Genomic DNA, 22,245 nt, shown 5'->3' with positions numbered 1-22,245 from the left:
ATTAACCTGTGCATCACTCTCACAATTCCGGGGAAAACACTTCTGTGAACTCTGCCCTCCAGAGTTTATGATGGGCAAGGGCTGTTATGGCCATTCCCACGTACCATGGAGGAGACTCCTGCGGGCTGGCCTCACGCACGCGCCAGCCCTGGCAGAAGGAGTTAGACAGAAGCTCCTGCCCCAGCGCTAAGGCTGGGCTGGCGTGTATCCTTCCTTAGCAGGGCAGCGCGTACTTAGCGGTTACCCTCCGTTTTGAATCTTTGGCTGGCCAGGTGGTACCCTGAGGGTAACAAGCGAGGGGAGAGGGAAGGGACACTGGAAAGGGAGCCGGAAAGTGAGGGTGGGAGTCCGGCTCTGTCACTAAGCAGCTGTGTGGCCTGGGCAAATCCTCTCCCAGCTGCGAGCCTGTTTCCGCATTCCTGACAGGAGGTTGGAGCCCTGGATGCTCTGCTTGAGGAAGGGCCCTTGCAGCCAACCCAGTGCCTCCGGGAGATGGCCAGAGAGTCAGAGCTCCACAAGTCACCGTCTCCTGGTTCTGGGGTTGGCAGGCTTGCTGGCCTGTCGGGTGCGAGGCATGAGTCATGCGGCCATGCAGCCAACAGAGGCAAAGACAGAGCGGGAACCCAGGCTGGGGCCCGCCTGCCTTCTCCTCTCTGCCCCTGCTATCCTCTCCTCTCCTTCCCCCCTTGAAGACCCCGCCCTCACTGGTGAAATCCCAATACGGCCTGGAGCTGAGTTATTGGTGCCACCCCATTGTCAGCTTCCTGGTGTTGATAATGCACTCTGGTTATGTAAGATGTTATCGTTGGGGGAAGCTGGGTGAAGGGTGCACAGGAACTCTCTGTACTATTTTTGCAACTTCTTTTGACTCTAAAATTATTTCAAAATCAAAAAGTTTATTAAAAAAATATCCAAGACTTCAAGACCCACCCAAATGCCGCTTCTCCACAAAGCGACTCCGACTCAGTCGTGTGGTCCTGTGTCCGTGTGGGCCACCAGTGCTCTGTGCACACATTGTTATAGCCCCAGTCACATCCTACATTGTGCTTCAGGCGTGCAGGCCCGCACTGGTCCCCCCTCTAGACCCGGACGCCCGAGGTCAGGAGCCACTCTTTCCCTCCAGCGGGACCCGCACCCCCCCCCCCACCAGCCAACCCCCACACAGGGTCCTGGGCACAGTTGGCGCCCAGTGAATGCTTGTGGAATAAGGATTGATGAGTTCCCAGAGTCACTTTGATGAGCAGAGTTGGTGGCTTCCCTGAAGGCTGTGGGAACGCTGAAGTCACAGCCCCCTCTGATTTCGGTCTCTCGCCCTCCTTGCCTTCTTCCTTCCTTTTCCGCCCTTCTTCTCTTGTTCCCCATCTCCCCTTGACAAGCCTTTCCCCTTTCTCTCATCAACAGGAACTTGTCAATCTGCTCCTGACCGGGAAAGCCGTGTCCAATGTTTTCAACGACGTGGTTGAGCTGGATTCTGGGAACGGGAATATCATGCTGCTCAAAGGCATCACCTCGCGCAGCGACATCGGCCTCCTGTCCCTCTTCGAACACTACAGCGTGTGCCAGGTACCGAGCCCTCGGGCCTCCAGGGACCCAGGAGCCTGGCTTCCTGGGACCAACAGGAGGGAGGGAGGAGAAGGAAAGTTGGCTCCAGTCCCCGGAGCTGGGTCCAGTCTCAGTCACGGAGCGTATGGGAAAACTGCAGCTTCACCGCCATCCGGTACAGGCGTGTAGTTCACTCCCAGAGCCAGCTGATACCATGCAAGGGACTTCTAGGGATTTACAGTGTGCTCGTGCATTAGAGTGGCCACAGTTGTCATGTGTGTGTGTGTGTGTGTGTGAGTGTGTGTGTGTGTGTGTGTGTGTGTGTTGGCCAAGGGGTCTTCTCCAGGGACAAGGGCCTGAGGTCTTGGGCCTCGTGTTAGTTTCCTAGGGCTGTCTCAACAAAGCACCACAAACTGGGTGGCTTAAAACCACAGCAACGTGTTGTTTCATAGTTCTGGAGCAGAAGTTCTCCTAACAGAAGTCCAAAATCAAGGTGTCGGCAGGGCAACACTCCTCCTGAAACCCACAGGGAGAATAAGCCTGCCTTGTCCCTTCTAGCTTTTGATGTTTTCCAGCAATCCTTGGTGATCCTTGGCTTGTGGCTGCATCACTCCAATCTCTGCCTCTGGTGTCACATGGCCATCTTCTCCCTCTGTGTCTCCTTTTCTCATAAGGACGTCAGTCATGTGGATTGCGGGCCCACCCTACCCCGCTAACCTCATCTTAACTCTGCAACAACCCTATTTCCAAATAAGACCACACTTTGAGGTACTGGGGGCTAGAACTTCAACAGATCTTTTGGGGGGACATAATTCAACCCATAATAGGCCTTACTCAGTCTGTTTGCAAGTGTATTGGTCCCTCTACCTTTTCTCTCACTGCAGCCAGTGTCTTAGAAAGGGCCGGAACCCCAGGTGAAGCTGGGCACGGGGTAGGGTGACAGTATCTCTGGGCAACATGGGCAGGAGACCACTGGGCCCTGTGTTCTTGTCCCAGCCTGCTGCTGAACCTTCTCTGAGCCTCGGTTTTCATGTCTCCAGGGAAGACATGGTTCTGTGGTCGATTGCATGAAAGGGTTGTCCTGAGGGGTAGCAGGAGGTCTTTCTCTGGTGACCGGCCCAGCAAAGATTCTTGGAGGGTCAGGATGAGGCCCCATTCATCTTACATCCCCAGAACCAGGGATGCAGAGACTGACCCAAAGGGATACTCAGAGTATGCTAGGTGGATGGATATGCAGGGTGGTTCAATTTCATTGTGCCCTTCCTGCATGATCACATGTTTGGGTGTGCTGTCCCATTGAACGCCGTTGTTCAGGTGGCCCCGTGCCCAGATTCCGCATCTGGGTGACACCCCACCCCCACGGACAGGAAGCAGCCTTGTGGGTTCCAAAGACTTGGGGATGAAAGAGTGACAGTGACTCCTTCCCAGATGTGCTGGTGTCAGGAGGGAGCCCAGGAATGTAGCCACGTGGCCCGTGAGAAGCACCAGGAACCCTGAGCATCAGATCCTGGGTGGGCTCTGAAGGCATTCAGCCCGAAATTCCACGGGCTGAGAGGTAACCTTGCCCGGGCTCACAGAATCCCCAGACTTACCATGAGCCCTGGTTTCACTCTCGTGTGGAGGGCATTGGACAAAATGTAAACTATTTTCCTTCGGTCTGTTGAGGGTAATTGACGGGAACAGCAGTTGGGTGTCATCCTGTCCTTGGAACAAAATGCTGATTGCACAAATTCAGGTCCTACAATGATCCTTGAATCCACATAGACCACCACCACCCCCACCCCCCGCCCCCCGGCCCTGCTCTGCTATTGTTTGCTTGGTCGAAGACTGGGTGTTTTATCTCCCTGCAGCAAGGGATGGTTTGCTCCTCTGCCTGGGGACTGCAACCTCGCTAAAGAAGGACCCCAGGGCCTCCTCTCCTACTCTCCAGAGCTCACTGAAGGCTGGGCCTCTGAAGGAGAAGGCAGAGGCCTGGCAGTTAGACAAAGCACTTTCCTTTCCTGAAACTCCACCCGCTATCCCTTTGGTCACTGAGTTCCTTGGGGCTTTCATGATTAGCCACGTCAGACAGAGAGGGAATCCAAGGAGGTTTAGCCTCCAGGCCCAGACCTGGACCCAGAGCCGGGGCCCCCTCTCAGCCTGGCCTGGTCTTCTTCCACCTGGCAGTACAGACGTGGTCACTGGGGAAGATCTGGTGTTTGGGGCCTCCTGGGCATGGCGTCCACAGCGGGGCTGTTCTGATAAGGCTGAAGCCTTTCTTTCATGTAGACGGCAGAACCAGGCCCGCCTTCACTCACAGCCCATCTCCAGGCTTCTCAGTGCGGCCTCTGGCTGGGAGCCAGGGTTCTGGGGCCCTCACGAGTATGTGTGTGGGAGGGTGATAGGTCCTGCCCATCAGCGAGCTTGTCAGGTGACCCACATTCCAGCTGTGCCCGGGGGGAAGCAGAGGCAACTCTGGGCCAAGAAATGCACCCCTGCCGTAAGTAACCAGTCCGCCGCCCCAGCATGGCTGTGTCCTACAGGACCCAGTCTGCCATCGGTGACCCACTGGGCTGGCCTTGCCTTGCCCATCTGACTTCCCCCTCGCTCCCTCCATCCCAGAGCGCAAAGTGAGGATGGCCTGCACTGCAGACGGCAGTGGGAAGACCAGCCCCTCTTGGCTTGTGGTGGCAGTGGTGATGGGGGACTGAGAGGCCAGGGAAGGACAGCGAGGCACAGGGAGTTTAACTTCAGGGCTTCCCCATGACCTGTAGGTCACGTTCATTGCTGCCTTCAGGAAGGGACCTGGGCAAAGGCTGAGCTTGGCAGGGAGAGCTCTGTAAGCACCATCCTCCTCCTCCCATTTGTCCAGCTCTGCAAACAGCACCATCTACCCAGTTACTCAAACCAGGAGCGCATTCAAGCCATCAGGAGGTCGTGGGGCTCCTTCCCGAAGTTGTTTCTCAAGTCTGTCCACTTTCACCCTTATCCTAGCCACCAGCATCGCTGTTCTGGACACTTGTGATGGCCCAGCTGGCCTCTGGCTCCTGTCCTCACCTCCTTGCAATCCTGTTCCTTCACTGAAGCCAGTGTGATCTTTAAAAGAGTAGATCAGTCACATCATTCCTTTGCTTAACAATGTTCTATGGATTCCCAGTCCTCCGAGATTGTTATGGGCTGAATGGTGCCGTTCCCCCCACTCCCCGACCCAACGTTCATTTGCTGAAGTCCTAGCCCCCAGTACCTTGGAGTGTGGCTGTATTTGGAGATAAGGCCATTAAAGAGGTAATTAAGGTAAAAGAAGGTCATATGGTTGGGCCCAAATCCAGCTGACTGGTATCCTTATAAGAAGAGGTTAGGACACAGGCACACACGAAGGGAAGACCACATGAAGACACAGGGAGAAGATGTCCATCTACAAGCCAAGGAGAGGGGCCTCAGAAGAAACCAACCCTGCCGACATCTTGATCTGGGACCTCCAGCCCCCAGAATTGTGAGAAAATAAATTTCTGTTGTTTGAGCTGCCCAATCTGTGGAACTCTGTTACTCAGCTCTGGCAAACTAATACAGAGACTACAATCCAGACCTTCCCATGACCTATAAGGCCCTGCATCCTGTCCCTGCTTTTCCCTCCCTTCACGTTTTGACTTCACCGTCACTTCCTAAGGGAAGCCTTTCCTGACCTCATCACGCTATCTAAATAGAGGTCTGCTCTCGTGGTCCCCTGCCCACCTTGTCGTCCTCCATCATAGAATGTTAATTCTTTCCTTCACAGGCCTCCTCTTGGTTTTACGTATCCCATTTCATTGCTTTTGAGATGCGAACTTGCCCCACATTTGAACATTTCTGACATTTTGATGCATTATGGCAGTCGATGATGTGTCAGGCCTTCATTGCCAGCCTGCGTCCTTTCTTAGTGATACAAAAAATAATGGTGACTGATGGCATCTTAGATTCAGTGAAATGTGGTGCAAATGTGTCTGTGTGATTCTTTGTTTACTATCTCCTCCTCATTCAGCGGCTAACCCCATAAGGACAGGCTGTTCCAGGGTACTTCACCACTGACCCATTGCCTCACACGGTCCCTGGGACCAAAGTATAACTGACGTTGAATGGATATCATCCTTGGAGATGACAGACTGTCACTCTGCCAGCAATCAAATGTTGGTCCTTTTAAATTAGGGCTTCGAAGCTGGCAGTCCATGGATGGGTCGGGGGCATTCACACACCTCACTCCTGCAAAAGATGTTAAGAATCCAGCTGAAAGTACAAGTTGACCCTTGAACAGCACAGGCATTAATCTGTGTATAATTCATAGTCAGTCCTCCATATCCGCCGTTCTTCTGCATCCAAAGATCCAACCAACCATGGATCGCGTAATACTGTAGTAGTTACTGTTGAAAAATATCCGTGTATAAGTGAACCCACACGGTTCAAACCCACGTTGTTCAAGGGTCACCTTAATCCCTGATTGTGCTGCACGTTCACCCACCAGGAGAGAGGCTTGCTGGAGGAAATGTGCCCACCCACCCTCCTTCCTCGCCCCAGGCCTTTGGTCAGCTACCCCAGAATCCAAAGGAAGTGAATTTCATCTCTGGAAAATGTCACCCAATTGGGAGGGGCTCCTGAATGAGAAAACTCATTTATAAACTCCCCAGGCAGCTTTTTTTGCCCTTAATCTTTTGAATGTTGCTTAAATGGCAAGCTGCCCTTTTTCCCCTCTGCTGGAAAATTCAGGGTGGCTGTTTCTGCAGACGCCTGTTCCTGGTGGGCTGCATGGCTCTTTTTTCCTGCAGCGAATGAGCACTGGCTTCCCAGTCTTCAAGGCTCCCTGTTCGAGGTGATGCCCTCACCAGAAAAGCCTCTTTTAACCTGGAATGGAGGCCACGTTTGCAGTGGAGTTTAGGCACGTCCAGCCACATCGTTTAAGACAACTAATTCCACCTCCCCTCCGTTTCCACCAAGGAGCAAGTCACACTTTAATGTTCACAGGGGGCTGGCGTGAGGGCCCAACGAGCCAGGTGGAGGGGGCGGGTGGGGGACTTGGGCAATGAGACAGTGAACACTTTGTGAAGTTCACCCTGCTACCCTCTGTAGGAGGTTCACGAGCAAGCATTTCCCCGGAGCACAGCCCCTTTGTCCGGGGCACCCCAGCTCCAGGTGGGCTCTGAGAGGCCCGAGGAAGACTGGCCGGCCACTCGTCTGTGACGGGCCCCGGAGAAAGTATGCCCATCTCCCCACTGGAAAAATAATTCCCATTCTTTCCTTAATCCACAGGCTGCGGCTGTAAATACCTGAGCATGCAAACATCTCCTTGGGGCTGGTGGGGATTAGGCCGAATTAGCCTGGCCCACTGCACGTACAGAAATGAATAAACTAGGGCCCGGGGTGGGGAGTCACAGGTGACAGCGAGAGAGTGCGTCGAGGTCTGGCCACCGAGGGGCAGACCAGCCAGGCATCTGAGCAGGCCTCCGGAGGGCCCGGCCACGCCTCTCTCTTCTGCAGGCAGAACCACAGGAAGGCCCTGATGCTGATTCCGTGCACCTGCCTTCTCCCAACACCCCTCTACCATGGAAGTCCTCTGCTGGGAACTTTCCAGAGGACTCCCTCCTCAGAGGGAAGTTCCAGCTCTTTATCCTCCCCTTCCCCTGCTCTTTCCTGATGCCCTGCTTTTTCCCTGAATGTCTCTGGACATTTGTTCCGGCGTCACCCACAGACTGCTCACCCAGAGGCCCTCCCTCCCTTCCCCCTGTGGCTCCAGCCCCACCTGTCTTCAAGCTAAAGTCCTAGCTCCAGTTCCGCTTCATTCGCGAGGACCTTCAGTCGTCAAACATTTGCTTATGTTGACTTATACCCCCTGCTCTGGTCTAAGGGTGTAGTCCGTGCCAGTGGCAGGCATACATGTTTATCGTGGGGCAGAGTGATGCACTGCAGCAGAGGAGGGTGGGTACCTAGTACACAGGACTAGAAGCGGGACATGATGCGTGCTCTCTGATTGGGTAATCTGGGTGATGCAGGACCCCGAGGAGAGGAGAGGTGTACGGGTGAACAGTGAACGCACAGGCATGAGGCTTGCCGTGCTGGATTAGTTTGAGGACCGGTGAGAGGTTCTGTGTGGCTATGGCTGGGGAGGGAAGGGTATGGAAGAGCCGATTAGGAGGTCATTGCTTGGGGAGGAGAGGCTGGGCATGGAGAGCTGTCAGAGGCAGGGTGGGCAAGCACCACATACCAGCTGGATGTGGGAGATGAAGGGTGGGGGGGCGACGCCCGGCTTTCAGGCCAGGGTATCTCCATGTGACTGTCTGTGGGGCAAAGGCCCTGCGAGCAGTGGGCTGAGTGGGCAGGGGCAGCTCTGTGTCAGGGAGCCGCAGACGGGGCCCCAGCCTCACACATGGTCTGGGATCCGCAACGGGGCCTCGCTGAGGTCAGCCCGGGCCTGGGGTCGGACAGAAGATGCTCTGGCCCGCTTCCCTGGGGATGGCGCGTTGTATTAGGTGTCTCTGTCTGCTCCCTCTCCCTCGTCCAGGTCGGCTGCTTCCTGAAGACCCCGAGGTTCCCCATCTGGGTGGTGTGCAGTGAGAGCCACTTCAGCGTCCTCTTCAGCCTGCAGCTGGAGCTGCTGCGAGATTGGAGGACCGAGAGGCTCTTTGACCTTTACTACTACGACGGCCTGGCCAACCAGCAGGAGCAGATTCGGCTGACCATCGGTGCGCCGCCTCCCCGCCTGCCCTGTCCGTCCCCGGGGGAGCCTCCAGACCAGTCGGGGACGCCGGCCTTAGCACACCCAGTCAGGGCAGTCAGAGAACAATGCAGACTGGGGGATCAGAGGGCGAGTGTGAGCAGGTCCTCCTGCAGGAGGGGGCCAGAGCTGGGCCTTGAGAAACTGATGGCCTTAAGGGTACAAGGTGAGGTTGAGACTACGTAGTAGACGGTATCACGGCAACAAGTTTGGGTTTTATTCTCCAGGCAATGGGGAGCCATGGAAGGTTTTGGAGCAGGGGAGTGATGGGATAAGACATGTTTTTAGAAAGAATTATTCTGGTAGCTGGAAGGAGGCAGGAGGGTGGGGTGGAGACTGGAGGTGGGAGGCCAGTGAGCAGGGACACCCGTGGTGTCCAGGTCAGAACTGATGGGCAGCAACCAGGGAGGGTCCAAATAAGAGAAGAGGGGCAGGTACCAGAAGAGTCAAGTCCCAGGAGGAGGGTTGTTGGTGCTGACCTCGGGGTGAACGTGGGCCCTGGGCTGATGAGCGTGTGCCTCTCTCTCCCTGCTCCCCAGACACCACCCAGACCGTCCCCGAGGACAGAGACAACGACCTCGTTCCTCCCCTGGAGCTCTGCATCAGAACCAAGTGAGTCAGGCCCGTCTCTGGCTTTGGAGCCTTGCCTGAGTGGCTGGGAGGTGCAGTGGTTGGGAGTGGCCTGCAGGAAGGGGGATGGGTTCCTGGATTGTCCCAACTAGGAGGGGTGTGGTGAGGGGCCGGTAGGACCCCTGCAGACTGGAAAGACACAGTGCTTGGGGCTTGTCTGTATGTGGCATTTTGTGGTCACCATGGCCCAGGGAGACGTGTGTGATTTGCGAGATGCCGTGCCTTCAGATAGCTTCCTAGGATGCCCAGTGGCAGGGGGTGGGAGGTGAGCTGGTGCCTCTTGAGAGCTCTCCTCGTTCCAGGCAGCAGCTGCCAGATGTGCTGAGTGCTCTTAGGCCCACAGGAGGAAGAGCGAGTGAGGTTACCTGGTGGTGGCGGTGGAGCTCGGGTAGGATCGGAAGGCGGGAGGACCCGGCCCAGCCAGGGTGCGCTCGGAGGTGGCTTCCTGGAGCAGCGGCCCTCATGCGGGAGGAGCAGCCCCAGTCCTTCTGCTTGTGCGGGTGCAGCCCTCTGAACACTGAGTGGAGGTGCCCCAGAGGCAGTGGGGTTGCCGGCGGGGGTCCTTGGCTCCTCTCACCCAGCCCTCAGTCTTTAAGGGAAGCTGAGGCTCAGGCCAGGGGAGGCGGGTGAATAGGAGTTCTCTGACCAGGCCCAGGGCTGGGGCAGCACCCCGGCAGGCTGGCGGTTGTAGCCCTGGGGAATCACAAAGCCTTTGGGTGGTGACTTAGAGGCCTCAGGACGTAGTGGGAGGGGCAGGCCTGGGGAGGGAGGAGACCTGGATTCCAGTGGGGAAGCATTAGAACTTGCCAGTGTGGTGAGCGTGCGTTCTGGTGTTTGAATCCTGGCCTTGCCGCTTTCTGGCTGGGAGCCATCGGACCTCTCCTGTCTGCACCTCACTTTGTCATCTGTAAAATGGGGACAATGGCTGTGCTTGGCTCACACGGCTGTTGTGAAGAGCGCCCAGGTCATTACCGAGCACCGAGAACCGCTCTCGTTAACATTGTCTCAGCCGCTCCTGACTCGCTGTGACCTCGGGCGGAACCTCTGTTTTCCTGTTTGTGAAATGGTGGGGTTTGGGGTGGAGGATGTAGGCCATGGCTGGGGCCCTGCGGCTCTGACCGCCTGAGATCCAGCGGGCTCCCCTGGAGCCTAGGGCCGCTGCCCACCCATGGGCAAGTGAGCCCTTGAATGGAGCCAAAGAAAGAAAGAGGACTCCACATACACAGTCCCCAGGGACTGTGTCCCCAGGGAGCGGACGTGGAGGAGACGTCGTGACATCCTCATTACGCCCCACCCACGCATCCACCTGCTCATCTGTCCACCTGCCCGCCCACTGGGCCAGGGACGGAGCATTCCTGTGGGGTCACGTGCCGGCGTTTCTTTCATCGGGAGGATTAAAGGCACATGCAGGTCGCTTTCCTTTCATGTACAAAGGGCCACTCATTCAGAGTGATGAGAGAAGGGCTGCGTGGGGGAAGGAGGTGACACCGGCCTTGGCACCTTCTGCAGGACGGGGTGGGAGGCCACAGGGCATCCTTCCTGCAGGAGAACCTGCCCAGCAGGGCTCTGGACCACACCCTGGGCATAGGCTCCACCCCCCTCCAGACCCCTGGGACCCCTCGCTGAAGGCCTGCATCTGTCTCTGTGCCCCTCCCCAGGGTGGCCCACCGCCCCGGACCTCTCCACCTGCCCCCGTCTGGAGTAACTCCTCTTTCCCCAAGAATGCTTCTGCTGCAGGACTCGACTCACCAGGCACCTCCCAGGAGCCCGGGGATTGGACTTCTTGGGCTCAGCCCTAATTGGCAAGTGCCTGAGAATGACTTGGGGCTCTGGTCTGTCAGGGAGCTCAGTCCAGAGACATCTGAGTGTGAACGTGGGCCCGGAGCACCTCTTCTTCTTCTGTCAGCTGTCCCTTCTCCCAGAACCTAACCCCTGTCCCCGGGGCCATGTGCCATGAAATGAACCAGTGAAATGACGGCATGTGAAATGATCTGGAGAGGCTGCACACATCAGGGGGCGAGCCCTCGGCTTGGGGCAGGCGGTCCAGGCTGAGTCCCTGACCTGCCCTTGTCTGTCCCTGCTCACTGTCGTGGGAGGAGCTTGGGCAAGGCTGAGCCTTGGCATCTCCTCCAGCAGTGCTTCCTAGTCCTCGTCACAGATAGCAAATCATCGTACTGGGGCAACACACAGGGTTAGGGACAACTGGCTTGGGGACTCTGGTTGACCCAGACTCTGCCCAGTTCCCTGATGGCTGAGGGGATCAATGGTCCAGCACGTCTGTATTTGTCTATGGCCACCCACTGGGAAGATTTGCTAGAGCGTGATCATCAGGCTTCAGAGGGCATCCCCGCTGGAGGGTGTGGTAAAACACAGGTTGCTGGGTCCCACCCCTGGGGCTTCTGGCTCAGTAGGTCTGGGATGAGGCCAGAGAATCTGCATTTCTCACGAGTTCCCAGGTGCTCCTGGTGCTGCTGTCCTGGGACGGCACTGTGAAAACTGATGTTCTGGTGGCTGGTGAGGGCAGTGCCTACCTCTCCCTCGCCCTCCCTGGCTGCCTTCTGTGAGTCAGATGTCAAGTGAGGTGCTGACCCTCCAGCATCTGGTCTGCTGTAACATACCAGACCAGGGGTACTTTCTTCCTGGCTCCGCTGGCTGCCCCCTGCCCCCCGCTCCCCCCAGGTCTGAGTGCTGCATCCCCTGCATAGACTTTGCTGAAACCAGTTCTACTCCCCCCATCACTTGCTCCGCCTTGATGGCTCGGTCCATCTGGGCAGTTAACACGGTGAGACTTTTCCCAGCATCATTCCCGGAAAGCAGAATGGGTGAGTGAATAGTGGGAACGCAGGGTTTTTCCCGCTCTGTACCCATCAGATAACATACCCCAGTGTAATGGGAAACAGCAGGCCCAGCCTCCTGGAATCCTGTTCTGAGGGGTTGGATTACAAAGGCTTTGCATATTGTTTTCATCCCAGATTCTCTAACAGCTCAAAGGGAGAAACTTGGGAAAGTAGCCTTCAAGGTCAGTGAGACCCGATAAAGCTGGGGCCCTGCCTGTTGGGGGATAAGTCCTGCTGCCTTGACAGGAAGGGCGTGTGGCCCGAGCTCAGGTCATTTCCAAGGCCAATCAGAGTCCAAGCACCCGCTGAAAGGCAGCCGAGCGCTCATGGCAGCGTAGGCCAACCTGCGGGCTGGGGGGCTTTCCCTCTCATCACTTCAACCTCACGGAACCCCTGGACAGGACTCCATGGAAGAAACAGCTGGATAAGACTCGCTTCTTGCTCTCAGAGTTCACAGTCGAATAGAAGTCAAGTTCAGAATCAACTCTGTTCTAATCCAGGGAGAGATGCGCCGCCTGCCCTCAAAACCAGCTCTGTTGCCCCTTAAGAACCTCTGACATTCACGCTAACCCACATGGAGCACGCCACATCCCTGGCCACCTGGCAACCTGCTTGGGATCCACAGAAAGGCCCTTGGACACCGCCCGATATGGCCCTTCCTTCTCCAGATGGGGTCGCCAGAGTGGAGGTCTGGCGCCAGGACACACCTCGAGTCAAGAGCAGTTCAGGGCCTGGAGCTTAGGCCGGTGCTGTCCCAGCCCAGTGGAAGGTCACTGAGCAGGCAGTGTGACTTCCCGCCACCTGCTTTTGTTGCCATGGTGACATTACACAAGACCAGACTGCCAGTTTTGCCTTTGGAGAAGAGCATCCTAATTTGAACCATCCCCGGGTCCCGTGCTGTCTCCACTCTCTGGTGTGACGCACACCTCGACCTCAGAGAAGCTCCTGTTACCTTTGCTTGTGTCTGTCCCCCAGCCTCCTCCCTCCTCTGTTCTCTAACCATCTCAGCAAAAAAAAAAGACTCATTTATGGTCATTTCCAAAGAAGACACACACACTGACCTCTCTCAAGCTTCCAGCCTCGCTAGAATGGGAGAAAATGAAACGGTTGTCAACAGGCCAGAGAAAAGAGGAAAGAACTCATAACCGGGGCCTGGGCCTGGGCGACAGATGTTTCTGTTTGGAGGCTCAGGCAAAAAATGGAAAATGTAATTTCAGCTGGGAACGGTGCCTTTGAGGGGCTGGAGCCGCGCGCCTACCTCCCTCACCTGCTCGCCCGCCTGCCTGAGGAGTCGGCCCCAGCCTTCACGCCTCTGCTGACACCCTTCTTGCCTAGATGCCCTCTTCACAGTGCCCCTCACCCACTGAGAGAGGGCTCCTGGTGCTCCCACTGCCCAACCCCCTCTTGTGAGCTCCCTCCCTGCACCCCACACGCACAGCTGCCCCTGGCGCTCCTTGTTCATGGCACGTGCAACGCCGCTATGCGGAGCGGAGCCCGCAGCAGGAGTCTGGGGACCCCAGCTGAGTCCTGGCTCTGCTGCCGTCACGTGGCATGACCTCTAGAAGGGCTGGCTCTGTCTGGACCTCAGTTTCCCCATCTGTCGATTGGGCAAAACGGTGCCTTCCCTGAGCTGTTACGAGGTCGAGAGGAGATGTAGAAGCATTCCCTCTCCTTTGGAGACCTCTGGGGGCTCACAGGCAAGTGGGGGGAGGAGGAAGAATGGGAGGAGGCAGAGGGGAAGGGACGAGAGAGTGGAGGTGGGCCACGGACAGGGCTCGGTGACCACCGGGGTCAAAGGGGAGGGAGAGTGAAGTGTGATGAAGACTCAGGTTTTCCCTCTGGTGCCTGGGCTTGAGGAGGGGCAGGGCGTGTGCAGGGGCTGTGTTCACTCAGCGGCATCCCTGGGAGCCCAACACGGAGCTAGAGGTCATTGAGGGGATGGAGGCAAGTGAGACCAGCTCTGCCCTTTAGGGGCTCACAGTCTAGCAGGAGAGGGGGACCCCATGACAGCATGGCCGGGGAGAGCCTGACAGCAGTGCTGAGGGAGGATACTTCCGGAAGGAGGGCTCCTGGATCTGACCCTGAAGGAGGAGGGGTGGAGAGGGAGGATGGTCCTTCCAGGTGGAGGGCGCAGCACCGGCCAGGTTCGCAGGTGAGAGACAGCCTTGGGGCTCATTCTGTAGTTGCCCTGACTGCCAGCAGCTGACGCGTAGGACAGGACACTTGCACACAGGATACTTGTCTGGAAATCCAAAGTGAGTAAGAGGAGTTCTTGGGTGTATTTCTACTGGTCAGCTCTGGTGGCTTTAAAACCAGGCCTGCCCTCTTCTCCTTGCTGATACAGCAAGGCATCATGTTGAAAATCTGTGAAGTCAAGGTAACTGCTGCTCTGATGCAGTGATGGCTGCTGGGGAAGAAAGGGATTCAGTCGTGGGCAAGAGATGGGCCTGCCCATGACGCTGAGCTGACCTCAGCTCTGGGGACCACGGCATCTTCACTGAGCTCAACCCCGAAGCCAGTGGTCCTCAACTGGGGGAAATTTTGCACCCCGGGGGATATTTGGCAAAGTCTGGGGACATTTTTGGTTGTCACTCGTTTGCGGGAGGGTGCCAGATGTCCTACAATGCACAAGACAGCCCTCCTCCCACCCCCCAACAGAATTATCCAGACCAAAATGTCCGCTGTGCCCAGGTTGAGAAACGCTGCTCTAAACTCTCACACCCTCAGCCTCCTCTACATCAGCATAGCTGAGTGAGCCTTGACGACGCCTCTGCACTCAGAAACCGGTCCATTCCATCCCTCCCCTTTCTCTATCAGCCCCTAATTGCATATGCAGAGTTCTTCTTTTTCATCCTTGTAACTGATCCATAGACTTTCAGAACCTTTCCTATGGGGGGAACCATTCATCCCCTAAATAAGCACAGTATCCCAGCATTTCAGCCCTTTCAAAACGTCTCTGCTTTGATTTCCTGTTGTAGTTGTGAACTGCTTCTTTCTGTGTTTCTAATACTCTCCCTGCCTCAGCACCTGTAGTCCAGGATTGGGTAGGTTAGTTACCTCTGTGAAAAGCCTCACAGGTAGCATAAACCTCCCAGCCTGACCTTAGGACTCGGTGACTGTTGGTGTGACCTGGGCGTCTAGCAGCAGGTGAGGATGACTCACCCCTGCACTGAAGCCAAACCCTGTTTTGTCACATTGGGAGCTCACAGGAGGAACTTCTGTCTGCCTGACAGTATGGGGAGGGTAAGGCTGCGAGGGACGGAGAGCGATAAGGGAAGGGCCTTGTGGGCCAGGCTGAGGGTGGATCTTATAGGGATACAGGAAGTCTGGTCTATTTCTGACTCTTCCCCATCCTTCTCTCCATGACTGGGGGCAAGAATCCAAACTGGTCTGGGCAGTAGCTTGGCCTTTGCAAACCTGCGTCCCTGGTGCCTGTCTGGAGCCAAGCTGTGGGCGGGAATGTTACTCCCCTCCCTCCCTTCCATCTGCCACCCCTGGAGGTCTGGATTCAGGATGTGTCCCTAGTGTCTAAGATTTTGATAGGAAACTTACAGAGGCTGATACTCCTCTGCAAATCTTAACAGGACAGTAAGTCCCCTACACACGAACGAGTTCCATTCCAAGAGTGCGTTCGTTAAGTCCAACGAAGTTAGCCTAGGTACCCAACTAGCACAGTCGACTATATAGTACTGTACTGTAATAGGTTTATAATACTTTTCACACAAATAATACATAAAAAACAACAAACAAATACAAAAATAAAAAAAACTTTTTTTTAAAAAAGGGATTCCTTTATTTTTATTATTTTTATTATTTATTTATTTATGGCTGTGTTGGGTCTTTGTTTCTGCACAAGGGCTTTCTCTAGTTGCAACAAGCGAGGGCGCCTCTTCATCGCGGTGCGCGGGCCTCTCACTATCACGGCCTCTCTTGTTGTGGAGCACAGGCTCCAGACGCGCAGGCTCAGTAGTTGTGGCTTACGGGCCCAGTTGCTCCGTGGCATGTGGGATCTTCCCAGACCAGGGCTCGAACCCATGTCCCCTGCATTGGCAGGCAGATTCTCAACCACTGCGCCACCAGGGAAGCCCAAGAAAACATTTTTAATCTTATAGTACAGTACCTTGAAAAGTACAGTAGTGCAGTACAACAGCTGGCACACAGAGGCTGGCATCGAGTGAACAGGCAAGACGAGTAACTGACTGGAGGAGGGAGAGGAGGTGGCAGATGGTAGAGCTGAAGGATCGTCAACAATAGGAGACGGAGGGCAAGCTGCAGTTTTACTCACGCCTGACGTTGATGGAACGCACGTTTGCATCTATGAAACTTCGCAACTTGAAGGTTCGTATGTAGGGGACTTACTGTAAAAGCTTTTTAATGATGTGTTTCAAAACTGCAACAATGAGGAACAGAGCAAGAAAACTGAAAACCTCAGGTTGCACGGTACAATCACTAAGGCTTCGCCTTATGTTGCTACAGGTTGCTAAAGTGCTGTTAACCCAGTAGATGCTGTAGGTCCACCTACTCCCTTGGAACCTGTGGTTATCTCAGTGCCTTCCCAGCTCGCCTTACCTCCCGAACCTGCTCAGTTGTGCAAGTCAGAGCTGCACGTGTCTTCCCCACCAGCTGAACCTATACTGGCTACCCTGAGGCATCATCAGGGTCCAGCGCCAAAAGTGCAGGCAATGGGCACTCACCACCCAGGAGCAGCCTGACTTCTCCCGGGGTTGCCAAGTTGTCTCCAGATGCCTACCATCCCAGTATCTCTCCTTCGAGCAGTGACGAATGCTATGATGCTGATGGGTTCCATCAAAGTGGCTCAACCCCAAAGCGTCTAATAGATTCCTCTAGATCTGCCTCAGTGCTGACACACAGGAAACAGTCTAAAGCACCTGGGTTCCAAAGAATCACTTAATTGTTCCACATCCAACAGAACAAGTGATACTGACCATATGGATGCACGTGATATGACTGATGATGAAGCAGAGGCAGGGTCCGTGGATGAGCACGAGAGGTTATCACACATGTCTTATCACAGGTTAGGCTTGGAATGGATCTTACTAAGGTAGTTCTTCCAACAATTACTCTTGAGAGAAGCCCCCTTCTAGAAATATATGCGAACTTTTTGCACATCCAGACCTGCCTCTGAGTATCTGTGACCAGAAGGATCCCAGGGACCAGATGGTTCAGGTGGTCAAATGGTAGCTCTCAGACTTTCATGCAGGAAGCAAAGGATCAGTTGCCGAAAAGCCATACAACTGCATTTTGGGTGAGACCTTGCAGCCTCATGAGGTACTACCAAATGACTTGGAAGAGAACAGAAAGCTAGTTTTAGAGGGACTAGTTTCTTGAAACAGTATAACATTCGGGGCTGAGCAACTTTTCCATCATCCACCCATCTCAGCCTTTTTTGCTGAGTGTTTCAACAAGAAGATGCACTCCAGCATTCAGATGTGGACCAGCTGAAAATTTCTTGGGATGTTGATTGGCGTGCACAACATAGGGCAGGGCTGTGCCTTGTGTCTAGACTATGACAACTGTTATATTCTCACATTCCCCAGTGGTTATGGAAGGCTTGTCCTTACAGCGCCGTGGGTGGAGCTAGGAAGAGAACGCACATATCAATTGTTCCAAAATGAGCTATATGCAAATATCGTCTCCCGTGCTACTCCTGCACAGAATTACCACTAAGATTTTTTCTTCTCCAAATGACAGATCTTTTTGCTCACTTGAAGGGAAATGGAATGGTGTAAAATATGCAAAATACTCAACAGGGGGTCATACAGTCTTTACAGAGACCAAGAAGTTGCCGGTAATCAGGAGGAAAGTAGGTTGGAAGAACAGAACAGAGTATGAATCCCACTGCCTCTGCAAGGCTGTGTCTCTTGACCTAAAAATCAGAGACGTTGATGCGGCCATTGAAGCAAGGCACAAGTGAGAAGAAAGACAAAGAGCAGAAGCCTGAGGAAGGAATAGAGAGAAATTCAGTGGGGGTCTAGGTTATTCATGAAGATGGAGAACCTTGGCTTTATGGCGAACCACTACTGAAACTTCGTGATGCTTCTAAGCATTAGATTGGGAAATGCAACAGCCTTACTTTGGGAGAACCTGTTCACTCCCTTCTTGCAGCAGGTCCAATCTCAGGGATACAGGCAGACCTCAGAGATGTTGTGGGTTCATTCCAGACCAGTGCAGTAAAGCGAGTCATACAAATCTTTGGTTTCCCAATGCATATGAGAGTTATGTTTACACTATCCTGTAGTCTATCAAGCATGCAATAGCATTATGTCTAAAAAGCAATGTACACATCTCAATTAGAAAATACTTTATTACTAAAAATGCTGTCATCTGAGCCTTCAGTGAGTTGTAATCTGTCTGCGATAATAACATCAAAGATCACTGATCACAGATCACCATAACAAATTTAATAATAATGGAAAAGTTTGAACTGCTTCGAGAATTACTCAGATGTGACACAGAGACACAGAGAACAAATGCTGTTGGAAAAATGGCACCGATACACTTGCTTGACACAGGGTTGCCATAAACCTTCAATTTGTAAAAAAAAAAAAAAACACATTATCTGTGAAGAGCGATAAAGCAAAGCCCAATAAAATGAGGTCTGCCTGTACTGGACTTTCCAACGCAGATGTACAAGTAAAGTAAAAGCATCCCTGTTTTCCTCCTCTGTGGCAGTTACAATTTTGACTTCAGTCCTGAATAAAAACTTCAGGTTTTGAAAATGTCTGCTCCCTCCCCAAACCCCACACCCTGGGAAGCGTTTCTAAACCCCAGTCTCAAACTCCGTGCTCCAGTACTGCTGTTGAGGTGTGCAACATCTGTTTCCTAGTTTGTATAATCTTAGGATGTACGTCTATGTATAATACGCCTAATGCCAGATTTTTCAGAAATATTCCATCTGCTATAAATGATTCCTCTGAGTTGTTTTAGAAAACTAGTTCCATGTATTAAAATCAAGTGCTGGTCTCAGCACTTGTAATAACTTTAATTTTGGAATTGAACTATTATTAAATTGTGTCTAACCCTGGACTCCTGTTTAATTATACTCAGTGCTTCTTAAGGCTTCATAAAGTAATTTTTTAAAAAGGCAAATCAGTGCTTTACTGAACCGCTCACAGCCCTTCACTAGCGGTTCTTAGAGCAAAGCCCAGAATCCTTGCAAGGCCTCCTGGGTCCCATGTGGTGCCGCTCCCGCTGGCTCCCTATGCCCTATGCCTACCTTTCTGGGCTCCAGCAACTGGACCTCCTTCCGTGCCTTGAACCCTCCAGGATGTCTCCATATCTAGGTCTTCCCATGTGCCTTTATTTTTATTTTTATTTTTTAAATTTATTTATTTGTTTTTATTATTGCCTGTGTTGAGTCTTCGTTGCTGCGCGTGGGCTTTCTCTTTGTTGCGGTGGGACTACTACTTTTTTGCGGTGCACAGGCTTCTCATTGTGGTGGCTTCTCTTGTTGTGGAGCACGGGCTCTAGGTGCGCGGAGTTCAGTAGTTGTGGCACGTGGGCTCAGTAGTTGTGGCTCACGGGCTCTAGAGCGCAGGCTCAGTAGTTGTGGCGCACAGGCTTAGTTGCTCCGGGATCTTCCCGGACCAGGGCTCGAACCCGTGTCCCCTGCATTGGCAGGCGGGTTCTCAACCACTAAGCCACCAGGGAAGCCCCCCATGTGCCTTTAAAGTGCCACCATCAGGCACCCCTGGAAAGTGGCTGGATTCAGATGCGTGTAGATCGTGCACCTCATTTGAGGGGTTTAGGTGCGTTTGTTTTGTAGGGGCCTCGTGTGTAGGCTTGTCTGTGAGTGTGGAGGGGTGAGGTGGGCACGTTGGAACCTGAAATCCTCGAAGGCCTGGAGAGAGGAATTCCGGTGAGTGAGGACAGGAGCTGGCTCCTGTGTGGCCCCTGCAGCTGTAACTCTTTCTCTGTTCCTCTGCTCTTAGGTGGAAGGGGGCATCGGTGAACTGGAACGGCTCAGACCCCATCCTGTGACCCTCCATGTGGGTGAGCCCCATGGCTCCAGCACACATCGCTGGGGGTGACGGCTGAGCCCTGGGCCTCAGGGACAAGTCTGGGCCAGCACCTGGGCCAGCACTGCTGCAGAAGCATCCAGAACCTCCCCGCCCCTTCCATGAAGGGCCTGCCCAGGACTGTGCTGTGGACCCAGAGTGCCGCTGTGCAGCCCCTCCCAGCTGAGCGGTGACTGCCAAGGCCTGGAAGGAGGCCGGTGGGGCCTCTGCTGCCTTTTCTCTTCATCCCCCCCTTGCTCCCTGCGGAGCCGGCCCCTTGCCAAGCCTCTGATATGGTCGGCCCGGGACCCTGGGCACTCGTTATTTCTGACGGTTGGCTTTCTATAAAACAGAAGTCAAACCCATGCTGAGGGCCGAACCTCATTTGTTCTGTTGCCGCAAAGGAAGCATGAGGTCTGGCCGGCTCATGGCTGGGGTGGGGATGGTGATGGGTGGAGGGGCCCCAGAGCCCCGGAGACCTGTGGGCTAAGTCGTCACCTAACGAGGGTCTCTGCAGGCGAACCATGCCCTCTGGCCCACTGGTGTCCCTGGCTGGGCTTCTGGTTTGGCCTGGCTTCTGTGGATCAGCCCCAGGTCTAAGGCACCAGGCTCCGAAAGCTGTGCCGACCAGGAGAAACTGAGGCTCCCTGGGAGCCCATCTCGCGGCCGACCTGGATCTCTGCGAGGCCCCATGAGGACGGTCATGTGGACCTGGAGGGTAGGCTACACCTGGCCAAGCAGATATGGGGAAAAGAACCTTTCAGGGAGGGACCTCTTGGCCAGGGAGGACACCGAGGTGAGGATGAGAAGAGGGACTGAGTGTGGTCCCCCGTGTGGCTGCAGCGGGGCGTGTGTGGAGAGAACTGGCTGAACTGCTCCGGTGGGCAGAGGCTGTGGAGACCCTCGCATTCCAGACTGAGGGTAGGATAGGTGGGAAGGGGGAAAACTCCATAATCGCTTGTGAAGGGAAAATTGTACTCGGAGCCTCCTTCGTTCCAACCAGCCCTCAGCCTCCGTGCGCCCCCTTGGGCTCAGGACACAAGCAGCTTGGGGGCTGTGCTCCCCCCGAGGGAGACCCCCTCCTCTTTAAGGGCCAGGCATGCAGGAGGCAAAGCTGGCATTTGGTGGTGACAACTAAAGAGCCTGTTCTGTGCTCTCGTGAGCTGGGTAAGAAGAGCGGTGGCCGGACTGGGGGTCTTTGGGGAGCGGCAGGGAGGAGCTGGCAGGGAGAGCTTCGTCCAGGCTGTACCACGGCCCCCGTGGAGTTTGCTGTGTAAACTCCAGTGGCCATTCACAGCAGGCGTCCAGCAGAAATGCTTCCTATATGTCCCTGAAATGTTTATGCATTTGTTTTCCTTGGCCAGGATCAGGCCTCTCCAGCTGAGCAACCGGGTGGAGGAAGTCGGTTTCCCTGCAGTGGCCTTGTTTATCAGCCTGGGAAGGAAAAGTGTGTCTTTTCAATAAAACACTTAACCTCCTGACCAGGGTGCCATGGGCGGAACTGGAGAAATCAAAATATTCCCAGCGTTGCTTGGGAAGACCAGTTCCAACAAATTACAAAAGCACTTTTCTAGAAGCCAAGACATAGGTACATGTGCAGCATGACGTCCCTTGCCTGGGATTATCTGGAAAGGAAGATGAGCAAAGCCCAGCACCGCCCTCTCCCAGGTCCACAAGTCAGAATGAGCCCACGGTACCACTGCCAGACCTACCAGAATGAAATGCAGGCCCTGCTTCCTCACACATGGTGCTCTCCTTCTGGGCTGCAGGGTTTTCTAAGGAGACTGTGGGTAGGCTTCAGAGGGTCCATAGCCGCCCCCCACCCACCGCCCTGCCAAATTAAATTAAAATCTTTGTGTACATGTACATTTGTGTAATTTTCTGGGGAGAGAGTCTATAGCCTACCTCATGGCCTTGATCTTGGAACAATACCCATGTCTTTTCCCCCAGAAGGTTAAGAACCATATCCTAGGGTCGAGTGGCCTCTCAAAGACTGAACCTGGGCTTGACTGCTCTCTCTCTCTGGCCTCCTCATGCACGGGGGAGCCGGTTTATTGAACAAGCAGAGACCTCAGTGAGATGTGAGCAGGAAGCAGCTTTGTTCTTTCTTATTGCAGTTGGCTCCCTGTATCCGTGGGTTCTGCATCAGCGGATACTGAGGGCCCCACTATGGGATTTGAGCATCCTCGGAATTTGGTATCCTTGGTGCATCCTGGAACCAATCCCCCTTGGAGACCGAGGGACGTCTGTATTTCCCCTTGGATTCTCCTTCTCTCGATTGTTCGTTTCTTTGTCTCTGGATGAAAGAGTAGGCCAATTCCACTGCTCTTCCAGCAGTGCGAACAGTGAGACCAGGCTGATGGCAACACCTAACTCCACTCTCGTCACTGGAAAGCTCCTCCTCCCCCTGTTCTTGTGGGGGACCTCCCACCCACAGGGGTCTCTCCTGAGTCAGGTGACTCGTCCTCAAGCTGGTGCTTAATGGAGGCTCCCAGCACCT

The 22,245-nt window shown here is 54.4% G+C and overlaps 1 protein-coding gene and 1 pseudogene across 2 annotated transcripts in view; both read left to right on the top strand.

Annotated features, from left to right (window-relative positions):
- MINDY4 (MINDY lysine 48 deubiquitinase 4) overlaps positions 1-21,611 on the top strand; it is a 116,651-nt gene extending 95,040 nt beyond the window's left edge. Inside the window, exons 15-18 of one of the 2 annotated variants that reach the window (XM_059933640.1) lie at positions 1,402-1,563; positions 8,048-8,228; positions 8,800-8,872; positions 19,680-21,611. In XM_059933640.1, the coding sequence (XP_059789623.1) occupies positions 1,402-1,563; positions 8,048-8,228; positions 8,800-8,872; positions 19,680-19,728 (465 nt within the window). In that variant the 3' untranslated portion in view covers positions 19,729-21,611. Of the gene's footprint in view, positions 1-1,401; positions 1,564-8,047; positions 8,229-8,799; positions 8,877-19,679 lie in introns of those variants that run through there. The other variant, XM_059933641.1, reaches the window with a different exon arrangement.
- LOC132372183 (oxysterol-binding protein-related protein 9-like) lies at positions 9,073-17,415 on the top strand (annotated as a pseudogene).
- Positions 21,612-22,245: the final 634 nt, after the last annotated feature.

This window comes from Balaenoptera ricei, chromosome 9 (assembly GCF_028023285.1).
Source record: "Balaenoptera ricei isolate mBalRic1 chromosome 9, mBalRic1.hap2, whole genome shotgun sequence".
Taxonomy (NCBI): domain Eukaryota; kingdom Metazoa; phylum Chordata; class Mammalia; order Artiodactyla; family Balaenopteridae; genus Balaenoptera; species Balaenoptera ricei.
Note: the sequence above shows the minus strand (reverse complement) of the source record. Positions and strands in the feature narration are given on the sequence as shown.